Consider the following 12,359-nt stretch of genomic DNA (forward strand, 5'->3'; position numbering starts at 1 on the left):
GAAAGTTCTGGATGTAAGGAAGCCATAAATAAAGCAGATGTAAGAACACAAATTAAATAAAATAACTTTTAAAAAAATATATGCTGGCAGATGAAGCTAACTAAAAGCAGATTAGAAAATTAATAAATGCTTAAGAGATTATATTCCCAAAGGAACTACTAGTTGGGTTGTAAAACAACGATAACAACAAAAACCAAAACCATGTGATTTTCAGATTTTACCTTATCCTTCAAAATGAATAAACTGAATTTGGCTTGTGTGCCCTCCACAGTCATCAAAGAAGGATTACTACTCCAAACAGCTAAGATAGGGATCTAGTAAGACACCAGGCCAAGAAGAACCTTGTAGAAGACCAAATGGAAGAAAGGTGAGGTTGTTCTCTATAGATTCATGATCTATTGTGTGAGCTAGTGAATCTACACTGCAATGAGGTTCCTATAGCTGGTTCTCATTATTGTATACTAGGTAATGATTTCTCTCTCTCTCTCTCTCTCTCTCTCTCTCTCTGTCTGTGTGTGTGTGTGCTGGTGTTTGATGTTGGGGTAAATTGGATCTCAGGGAACGGTCTTTTTATTTCAGTTTTTTTTTTCTTTCTTATTCTAAGGCATGACATCTGGATGCATTGCATATCATAAAATCGCCTTCAAGCTAGTGGTAGGATGGGAATTTAGAAAATTTTGAGATGTGTTCTTAGGAAAGGGATAAATATCTTCTATGTGTGCTCTCAAGAGTGAGCTTATGTTTGTTAAAGGTTAAACAAACAATAGCGACTGTGTGGGTGTTGGTTGATAATCCTAGTGTTCTTCCTTTTGGTGCAAGCTTAGACTACGATGCCCAGTCTTTGGGAAGGTAGGTATGGTCACGTGAGTTGTTGTCAGGTGTGTATGAGAGACATGCACTGCTGTCCCTCTCAGACAATCAACACTCCAGTGTGGTTAGCCTATATACTAAATATTCTTTCTCTGTTCTGAGGCTAAGTGACAAGGACCTTCATACCTTTCGCTAAATCAGATAGATGTACCTATTGGAAAGTGCCAGTCTTTCTTAGGTGGCCATTTTAAACGCTAATGCATTTTATGTTGCAGTGAAAAGAACACATCCTGTGCGAAGCTTCTGTTGCTCGTTATACCACCTGGCACAGAGCTGACATGTAGGAGAATACAGACTTGCATTAGTAGAATTAGTAGAGACCCATATCTGAGCTTTATAAACCGTATAATTGGATAAGCCTACAAGACAAATGTTGGAAAAGTATCAGAAGAATACAAATCAAGGTATGGAAAGACAGAGTACTGCAATTAAAAAAAAAAAACTGACCAAAAAAAATAAACTCTTCTTGAAGTTGGCTTGAAGTCTAAAGATGTCTGAAGATGATTAGAACTTCTACAGTGTTGGAGCAGATGTGGTGGATAACCAAGGGAAAAGCAGGCCACTTTATGCACTGATCTACACTCAGATACCAGACTCCGGTGCATGGATCAGTGTGTAAGAAGGAAAGGAACTGAAACAATGAACGTAGGCAACTTCTTTGGATAGGATGGGAGTAAGGCTAAGGGCTCCAAGCAGAGATAACTGGCTCTGGAAAATGCCCATCACTGGCAAAGGGGGAATGGTAGCAGGCAGAAACACACAGGAGCTAAAGCTCCAAGCTCCTTTGTATGTCGTGTGAGTTGTTTTCACAAAACAGTTTGATAATCTCAAGACAGTGATTTCAGCACTCAAGCCTAAATAAGCCCAGGGCCTAAATTTCTGTTTTCTTTCCCCTAAATTAAAGGTTAACCTTAAAAACTATATTTCCATCTTATTACTAGAGGTTAACCAGCAGATGTGATAAAGTCCAAGTGGAGAGAAAAATAAATCAAAGGAAATCTCTACTTCAGGGGCAGGACAGTTTACCTCCTAAATTTTAAAATCAATAAACCCTGGTGAGCCCCTCTTGGCTCTCCACATCCTTGTGTTGTTTGCTTCCACAGTCACCTCGAGATTGCCATGTGACTTCTCACGTGACTCACCTTGTTCGCTGGCATATTCACAAATATGACAGGAGGAGATAGTTGAAAGATACCTGTATATCTGGTCTTAGTCACTAGGAATTCTGCCGCATGTAACAGTCCACTCTGTATTGCCAACGAAGACCTCAAAGGAGAATTAGGCTGCACCAGCCAACTGTGCTTGCTAAATACCAACCTGGTCAATCCAGCCTCAGTAGAGCGGCCAGGTCTGAGTCCGACACAAGAGCAAATCCAGACAAAAGTGTCAGTAGGATGCACTCAAAGCCAGTGGCTAAAACTGTTCGGCTAAGTGGATAATTGGTTAATGATTTTAAGACCATGTTTGGAGTTGATTTGTTGGTACATAACAATGAACAGTTGATATGTTCAGCCTGTAAATGAAGCCTCTTATGCTTTTATTACTAAAATCAATAAATTATTATCACTATAGCAGCCTATCAGTTTAAAAAAATGTATCACTCTCTGATAAACAGGGAAAAAAAGATAAAATAGAACATAACCAAACTAAAGAATGCAAATTGTCTTCATGACCATTTTTGGTGGAGATTGGCTAAACAACCTTTTTTTTTTTTCTTTGTATTGTGGAAAACAAGATAGATATGTAGATAGGTAGATACATAGACAATCTTCTAATTGGATAACTTACTGAAACATGATTTTCTATGAAGCATGTGCTGGAAAACTAGGCACAGAGGTTCTTCGTTCTGTGTGGTACTCCTGCAAGCACAGGGCACTTGAAGGACTGTCCCAAAGATTCCCAGGTAGGCAGCCCTGCAGCTGTCACTTCCAGAGCAAGTAAGGTCTTGCTTGCCCAACATGCTAATGCAAGTCTCATCTTCATGGCACCTCCCAGTCAGGCGGGGCCAGCATTCTGTCTGGAATGTTCTGTAGTGGGTCCTAGAAGAAAGAGTGAAAAACTGGAGTTAGCCTGTTTCTGCTTGCTGAGCGTGTGATCCGCTTAGCAGAGGCTCTTTTTCTATGTGTCTGTCCCATATGTGTGTTTCATCATCCCCCATAAACACCTTTCTTTAAAGATTTCTGTCTACAGTGCTTGGGGTTTCTTGGCTGCTACCTGTTGAACTCAAGATTTTCCCTGACTTTTAAATTTTTTTAACTGTCTGAGAAAACAGATTTTATCCAGACCACTAGACTGAATCATTTTCCTTCCCCCAAACCCATTTAATCTGAGAATGACTCATTACTGTATATGGTATACATTTTCTTATTAACTGTCTTCTTTGACAGAATAAACAAGCAGGACAGACATTACTAACTGATGCCCTGATAGGCGCTTGATTTGTGTATGCTGAATGAACAAATAACAACTAGCTTGACTGAGCAACTAGCTTTCCTTTCCTCCATGACTGTACTGGCTGGTCTTGTGTGTCAACTTGACACAAGCTAGAGTCACTAGAGACAAAGGAACCTCAGTTGAGGAAATGCCTCCGTGATCCAGCCAGAAGGCATTTTCTCAATTAGTGATCAATGCGGGGGAGGGCTCAGCCCGTGGTAAGGAGGTGTCATCTCTGGGCTGGTGGTCCTGGGTTCTATAAGAAATCAGGCTGAGCAAGCCATGGAAAGTAAGCCAGTAAGCAGCACTCCTTCGTGGCCTCTGCATCAGCTCTGCTTCCAAGTTCCTGCCCTGTTTGGATTCTTGTCCTGTCTTCCTTTAGTGATGAACTGCAATATGGAAGGATCAGTTGAATAAACCCTGTTCTTTCCAACTTGCTTTTTGGTCATAGTGTTTAGTCGCAGCAATAGAAACCCTAAGACAATAGCAGATAATGTGAAGATGGGAAAAGGGAGAAGGACATTGGTGATGTCATGGGCAGACAAGGGTGCAGGGGATGTCCAGGCCATACTCAGACCACCCTGTTCTTCTTCATCCACAGCTTGAGAAAGAAAGCATTGATTTTGGAGTTTGAAGAGCTGCTTTGCCAAAATTAACAGGCTTTTTCAGCACAACAGTCCAGCTGTAGTGGTTCAGCCTGTGAACCCAGTACTCAGGGGGCTGAGGCAGGAAGATGGTGAGTTTAAAGTCAGCCTAGTATACAGAGAACAATCTTATCTAGAATAAACAAAAACCAAACAACAACAAAGATTCTGTAATAACACCCATGGGAAAAAGTTGATTGTAGACTGAGCTAGATTAGAGGAGAAAGGCAATGTCAAAAAGCCTAACAAACAGTTCAAATCATAGGACCTACATAGTGAAAGAAGAGAACCAACTTATGGACGTTATTGTCTGTATCCGAGCGGGCGTGCGTGAGTGTGTATGTGTGTGTGTGTGTGTGTGTGTGTGTGTGTGTGTTTGTGTGTTCGTGCACACACACAACAAATATCTCTAAGAAGAAGATATACAGGTCATCACAGTTCAACATAGTGAGTGTTTTTTTTATTATTATTCTAAAATCCTGCTCTGCAGTTTACATTTGAATTTCAAAAGGGATACCACACATGTACCACAGATTCCGAATGTGAATTGTCTGGCTTTCTTTACACCATTTTGGATGATGGTGGGAACTCCAGTAATGGAAGGAGATCAAATGTTAAGGTTGGACTATAATGAATAAGGTGCCGAAATAAGAAAGCAAGGTATGTGTGTTTTTACTCACCTGCATACTTCATCATTTCGGCAAGTGTGAATTACACTGAGGCAAGTGGGGGGCGGAACTGCTTTCAGTGCACACGGCTTGCTGTGAAGAGTTTCTCTGGACTGCTGACAGGGTATATCAGATTGAGCACAGTCACAGAAGGCCAACATCTGGGCAGTGTTAAAAGGCACGTTTTGATAGAAGAACCGTATGGCTGCTTGGCAGTGTTTCACGTCGCACAGATTTCCATTTGCTGAGCATGCTTTAAGGTAAAGGGCCAACTGCGCATTACAGACCACGTCCCCTACACATGCTTCTGTCACTTCCAAACAAGACTGCATCTGTTTGAATCCTGAAAGCAATAAAATGCCCGGGTCATAGAAAAACAAGCCTAAGATTGTATGTGTAGAGCCTGTAAACCAAACTATGGGAACTCTACAGGCTGAGGACAAAAGCGTACCAGGGCCTACGATTTCTTTAAAGGCTTGATGGCCCCGTGTTTGAATCCTCTTTCATTAATACTATATGCATATTGTGATCCAGACGGGTGGGAAATGGATGGGACCAAAGTGGAGCTTTGAGGGGGGAGACATCCCTGACTTCAACTTTCTCAAAAACAAGCATTAAATCTTCAGAAAAAGAAATGAACTACGTAACTAATGTGAGATCACTGTCTCCAGTCAAAATCATTCTAGCTCTGTCACAGTGAATTGGGGGAGGGGCATTGGATAGGAAATTCTTAACAAAGGTACTACACAGTTATCGTTGCCTATGAAGATGCTCATGTTCTGATGGAAATATATATATATATATATATATATATATATATATATATATATACACACACATACATACATGGCTAATGCCTCTGCCGTCAGTACAGGCACACACAAAACAGTTGACTTCAAACCCTTTAGCTTGTATGATTAAAACATCCTTAGAATTTACTCAACCTTTGGTTTTAGTAGAGAATTATTTATTAAAATCATAAAAGAATTTCTTAAAATAATAAAGGAATTATTTCATAAATAGAAAATGGAAGGGCAAAGTAGTTGTTTTCATAATCATTGTTGGAAAGAAGGTCACAGTCTTGCTGTAATTTTTTAAGTGCAAATATTAAATTACACAAATTACTTTATATTGGCATATCATTAAGAGTCTTCATAACAACATTTAAATCATAACATCCAGTTTTTATAATGTAGGTAAAAATAATAGTTTATACACATTACCATGATATAAAGGAGTAGTTAGATTCCCTCTGTACTTATTTTCCTTTTTTCATCTTATCTAGAAAGAAAACATTTTAACTCTCTCACTATTAAACCATTTCCTAAATTTTCTAGAAGCTTTGAATGCATAGTCAGTCAAATACATATGACCTTGTATAACACTTATTTAATCCTTGATATTCAAAATTAACGGGCGATAAATTATTCTCTGAAGGAGAGAGAGAGATTGCCATACCAACTGGTATGAAATGCGATTTTAAAATTGTTTTTTTAACTCTGGTTATTTTAGTCTCTAAGGAGTCTTAGTATCCATAATTGTAGAATTAGGAATTTTCACTGGTAGGGTTTTTTATTCTGTAAGTATTAACTGGGTTTTTATGAGACACCAGCTGGCATACCTGAGAACAGCATTATGTTACCTCTGTTGCTAACATCCCACAGCTTCATAGAAAAATGAACATAACTAAAGCCAATGTAAGGTACAAGAAACAACCACAGACCTGTGCGAATAGCGTTAAGAAAGGCAATGTGATCATAATTACATTTTATAATATTTAACTGATGTACTTATTTTGCAATTGTTATTAAGACATAACTTTTTTGTCTGATACAGACATTCTCTCATGACTAAGCTTGTCTTTGCTGGGCTGTCTGTGCTCCTTGGTCATCGGCTCACTTTAAACAAACACTCATACAACCACAGGTATGATCTTTCTAGTGTTGTGTGTTCCAACCTCCCAGACTCCGCATTTCCCTGGCTGTTTTCATTGTACATTTCTAGTTTTCTGTTGATTAGGTCAATAAGAATCACCATTTCTTCTCAAATATAACTTCTTATCTTTCTGAGGAAGAGCCAACTTCTATTCTGTGTTAACTACTATACTAAATAAAATGTCTATCAATCAATCAATCAATCAATCAATCAAGCAAGCAAGCAAGCAAGCAAGCAAGCAACAAACAATACACCAAGCAACCAACCAACCAACCAACCAACCAACCAACCAACCAACCAACCAACCAACCAACCAAAAAGAGCCTTTAGTGAGTCATACAGATGTTCTAAACTTCAAACCCAGACTTACTAATACAGGTAAACATCACAACTTGGGACAAACTGACAGGTCTGTGCTATAGACTAAAACATTCAGGAAACCACCATTGACCCATCAATTCACAGTCACTTTATTGTCATCAGCCGAATGCTTAAATGCTTATGCTTTGCTTTCAAACATGAATGCTAAAGCCTTAAATTTATGTGTGTGTGGATACAGTGTTTTTAAGGAACCATGAAGGACGAATAAGGCCATAATAGTGGGACACTGCTCTGATTGGATGGATTAATATTCTTAAAAGAGGAGACATCATATGCTTCTCCCATCCCCTCCCAAATCCATTCCTTTTTGTTTGTTTGTTTTCTGAGACAGGGTTTCTCTGTGTAGCCTTGGCTGTCCTGGACTCACTTTGTAGAGCAGGCTGACCTCCAACTCACAGAGATTCACCTGCCTCTGCCTCCCCAAGTGCTGGGATTACAGGCATGAGCCACCACACGCAGCCCCATACCCATTCTTTAGCACACGTCAAGAAGGAGTCGGATAGTAGGGCGTAGTGGTGCCTGTCTTTAATCCCAGCACTCGGGGGCAGAGGAGGCAGATCTTGGTGAAATCAAGGCCAGCTTGGTCTACATAATGAGTTACAGGATAGCCAGAGCTACATAGTGAGACCCTGTCTCAAAAATACAGAGTGGGTGTCACATATGGACATAGCAAGAGGACAGGAAGGAAGGAAACTTCATCAAGAGTAGAACCTACTGGAGCATCTGGGTTTTCTGCTTCCAAACTAAGAGGAACAAATCTTCTTCCCTCAAGGCCCTTTAGTGTGTGGGGCCTTATTCTCAGCCTGAATAGAACAAGGAACTCAAATTGTGTGAGTAGCTGTCACCCAAACAACAAAACATTTACTGTTATTGTAAAAAATGAATTTCATGTCAGATATTATAACAAAACTATTTGTATATTAAATACCAACCTCATGTCAGTTCAGATGCGTGTATGTTCTATTTGTATATGTATATATGTGTGCACTTTTCCAAGAGGGTATTTTAGTAGGTCTATTATTGAAAAGTAGCTAAAAGACAGTATGTTTGGGGATAAACAATTATGTGCCAACCAGAGCAAACTTGAGTTATACAACCATATACAAAATTACAAAAATTTTGTATATTAAAATTTTATAATAAAAAATCACAAAACATTTGATAAATTTGGTTCAGAATCACTACCATTTTTCTTCTTTAACATGACAGTATCTGGAGCTAACTGCTTTCAGATATTTTGATTTAAATGTTAGAATCTCATAAAATATGCTTATAGGAAGCTAATAGATATATTTCTATAAGATGATAAATCAAATTAAATATGCTAGAAAACTGCTTTTCTACTAATACTTATTGTAAACAAGATCCTGAAAGGCAACTGAAAGAATCAGCCATGGAAGAGAGATTGAGTTTGTCATGCTGGAGCCTGGCTCTTCCGCGACTTGCAACTTGCTTCCCTGCTTAGCTATGGACCACTGCTTACTCTCCAGGTGGAGTCAGGCAAGGGTGTTTAGACCAATTGTATCTACTTATGCATTTTCCCCACATTGATCCGCTTGCATCAACAGCTTCGAAATTTTGGCATCGTCTGATCCTGCCACCATTCTGGCCCAAGACAACATAAACATTTTCCGTAACCTAGACTAGTCCAATAGGCTTATCTTTTATAAGTGGGTGATTGTTTCTTCTCAATTTGTCCTTTCTGTTTGTCCAAATCTCATGTCTATACGTCATACATGGAATCACACTTAAAGGTCACACTTAGTGCTTGAGGTCATCATTTGGACATCTAGTAAACACTGCAGACACATTGGATCCAGATATGTTCTCGGTCCTAAAGCCTTTTCTCCCAGTAACTACCCATGTTAATGAAATGAATGGCAATGGTATCATTGGAATTAATGACTCCAAAGAAAGAAAAAAAAAAAAAAGAGAAAACAAAGAAAAACAAAACACTTTAGGATCAACTTCAAGTCTTGTTCATTCATGCATTCTCCTGTGATTCATGAATACAAACATATATTTAGACTATAACATTTGTTTACATAGGTCCATCGTCCAACATGTTTTTGAGGTGCAAGCATTCATGTCTCATAACAGTTGTGAGTACCGTGGAGCGAGGGCTCATGTTTATTGACGTTTTTCCAGGTTCTGGGTTTACCCAGCAGGTTATTGACTTACCTGGGCCATCACTCATGTCTAGAGATCCTCAAGAGGAGGATTAAGGATCAGCCTCTTGCCTGATAGGCTGAATAGGAGAGAATTCTGCAAGCTCACACTGCTCTGTGCAAGCAACTAAGTTCTTGTAGCAATCGCACTGCATTTCAGCTCCTCCGTTAAATCCTGTGCTCCTTTCCATGGCCTTTCCTGCTAAGCCTTTGCCTCAGAGCACGCTGTGCCCGCAAAGCTGTTTCACAATCTGTTTCTCAGGAAGGTGGCATGAGACTAGAAGACTCTAGAGAGCCTGGTTTTTGTTTGTTTTCGTTGCTCCTTTTTATCAGGGGTTTAGATGTTATCATGGGGAGGTAGAGGCACTCTAAATAAATGAGTCTCCTGCCATGCTTTATGTTCCTCCTGCCCCTCTCTCTTTTCTTTCCTTTTCTAGACAGAGTCTACCATGTAGCTTTGGCTCTCTTGGAACTCAGTATCTAGACCAGGCTGGCCTCAAACTCACAGAATTTCACCTGCCTCTGCTTTGTGCATTAGGGGATTAAAGGCATGTGCTATTATAGTTGGTTGTTCCTTTAATTTTAAAATTTCCCTAAAATATAGCAATCTTCTTCAATAAAGGACTTTTCTTTCTTTCACTTCCTAGACATTGTCAATGTTTCTTAAGTATTTGCTCAATGAATAAATGAGGAAATAAAACTGACAATGTGCCAAAATACTAAATTTACTTTGCTTCATTTTGCCTGGTACCATTTGTCCATCGTCATGGCATGAAGATGTACAGACATTAAATTTCCAAGAGAAACTTAATAATAATATTCAAGGTAGAAATGACAAATAGAATCAGAAATTAAATATTCTTTAGTTAACGTTCTTTATGATTATGTTTAATGTTCCTAAATTCTTCCTTTAAACACTAACCTGAAGCAATGTCCTTGGAACCACCTCCGTTGCCTTGCTTGAAGGTGGGAATTTGATTGACTTGAGTACCTTGTACACAAGTGTCTTCAAACAAGCTTTTCCAAATCCGAATGCAGTCTCCTTCTAAAGGGAATCCGCACCGACAGTCCCACAAAACCGTGCCTCTGAGGCTCTGTCTCAGGCCCACACACAACCGTCTACCGCTGAGACTGCGGCATTGCGCTGTTCCTGTGCCGCAGGCTTTCTTAAAGCTCTCGTGGAGCAGAGCGCAGTGCTCAGATTCCTGGCAGGCCTCCGCCGCCGCGACACAGTCATTCTTTCTTTTAGCCACTAAAGATGTGTCTTTTCTCTGGAGCCAAGGTGTGACATTTGATCGTGGCACCCAATCGGAGGGCGGTGGTGACTCCTCTGCGAATAGATTGAAAGAGTGGTTTAAGAACAAGCCCGTTTACTCTTTACGTATTCATAAACTCTCTTCTGTATTTTAAAGAATTGGGTCCAATTTCAAAAATATTGGAAAATTGTTTCAAGGGATCTATCTTAAATGACCTGTAACTTAGAAGAGTTGAGACAATAAGTTTCAATTGCCGATTGTGTATACACCATTCAATTGTGTATAACATTAGTACTGGCTTTTTCTTGGAGATACTTGGTCTTCATTAACTTTTGTCTTCCTTACTTTCTGATAATTGATACAAGTTGTAATTAACTTAAATATGTACATTTAATACATTATTTCCCATATATACTTTTATGAACTTCATTTCCTTCTGGAAATGTGTCTTTACCAAAGGGCTTCTCTGATGTTTTCCTTATTTCTCTTCTTATACAATTTTAGGTGTTTTTCCCCCTAATTCTCTTAGCTCCTCATATAGCTTTAATTTCATATTAAATTCCATTTAATTCCACTTTTCATCTGTCTATACACATGTCCATGAAATTAGACAGGGTAAATTTAAAATATATGCATCTTTATAATGTATATTTTGTTTTTACATATAATGAAATAAAGTACTTTTTACCATTCTAACGTAGCAATTTTGACCCTTTGGAGACTATTTTACTCTACATAGAGCTAATAACCCATATTATGTTCATGCAAGATAAACTACAAAAGCTCACCCATGACATAGAAACAGAGCCAACTTTATAACAATTAATCATAAAAATTCACATTTTCATATATCCCATGATGAATTGTGTAGATATAATTCTATTTAAACCAGTAACTGAAGCAAATATTACCTGTCTTATTGATGCATTTTTTTCCAAAAAGTTTGTTTATTGTACAGTGAAGGTCATCGACACAAAGACACTGTTTAAATTGGACATTTTTTTCCACCAAAGACTGGATACTCAGGTTACAAAGTGATGAATTATTTATCTTGCAGGAGTCACCTGGATTTTAATCACATATAACACTGAAATATTAATCTGAATATACATTTTTAGTTCTTCTTCCTAAAGTGTTTTTTTTTTTAATATACCAACCCAAGAAATTAGTAAGTTTAGTAAGGTTATCTTGTTTTGCTAAAGGTTTGTTCATGAAAGTGACTCCACACCCCCACCCATACCCCCAGATTTTTAACAGAAAACGGAAATATTTTTGGCCATAAGATGCATTTTAATATATGAATATTAAGTTTGATTTGAGGACAATACTCAAAGCACCAGATCCCTTGGTCCTTAATTTACCCAGAGAGCTCCAAGGAAACTTTATCTTTTGAACCCCAAACACTAAGGGAAGCAGGGTGACTTAAGATCTGTTGAATACACAAAAATTCTGAATTTTGTTCTTAAACTATCCACTCTTGAGAGGTTTTGATGTGAGAGCATCTGGATCAAGGTGGGAGTTGCTAATGTACCTAACCAAGAACTTCTCCAATACCTAGGAATTACACATTTAAAGAGAAAACCTACAAATATCAAACAGAAAATATCAGAAGCTTGACCATACCCCCATGCTCCGCTCACTCATTCTACCTTGCTCCCCCAACTCTCCCCAGAGGGATATAATTTGCCAACTTACTTAGCAGGCAAATATCCTACTGAGGATCTACATATAAACCTTCAGGTTCATCTTTTTGTTTTAAAATTTTATACATTTTAAATTACAATATAATTATATATTTTTTCTTTTCCCTTTCCTCCCTCAAGCTGCACTCAAGTCCCCTTCCTCCTACTTTTCCAGTTCCCCCACTCTTAAATTGATAGTCTCTTCTTCTCTGATTATCATTGTTACATATACATGTATATATAGATATTCATATGTATTACCATTACATGTGTGTGTCTTTGTTTGCACAGATATATAAATGCCATCTGCTGAGTCTTTTTT

The 12,359-nt window shown here is 38.5% G+C and overlaps 1 protein-coding gene across 1 annotated transcript in view; it reads right to left on the minus strand.

Moving 5' to 3' along the window:
* Positions 1 to 12,359, minus strand: part of Gfral (GDNF family receptor alpha like) — a 37,559-nt gene that overhangs the window by 23,749 nt on the left and 1,451 nt on the right. The window contains exons 2-6 of the mRNA XM_055596881.1: positions 11,693 to 11,758; positions 11,267 to 11,419; positions 10,022 to 10,429; positions 4,628 to 4,958; positions 2,659 to 2,909 (exon numbers count right to left, since the gene is read on the minus strand). Of these exons, the coding sequence (XP_055452856.1) occupies positions 2,659 to 2,909; positions 4,628 to 4,958; positions 10,022 to 10,429; positions 11,267 to 11,419; positions 11,693 to 11,758 (1,209 nt within the window). The remainder of the gene's footprint in view (positions 1 to 2,658; positions 2,910 to 4,627; positions 4,959 to 10,021; positions 10,430 to 11,266; positions 11,420 to 11,692; positions 11,759 to 12,359) is intronic.

Source organism: Psammomys obesus, unplaced genomic scaffold, assembly GCF_907164565.1.
Source record: "Psammomys obesus unplaced genomic scaffold, mPsaObe1.curated_primary_1811, whole genome shotgun sequence".
NCBI lineage: Eukaryota > Metazoa > Chordata > Mammalia > Rodentia > Muridae > Psammomys > Psammomys obesus.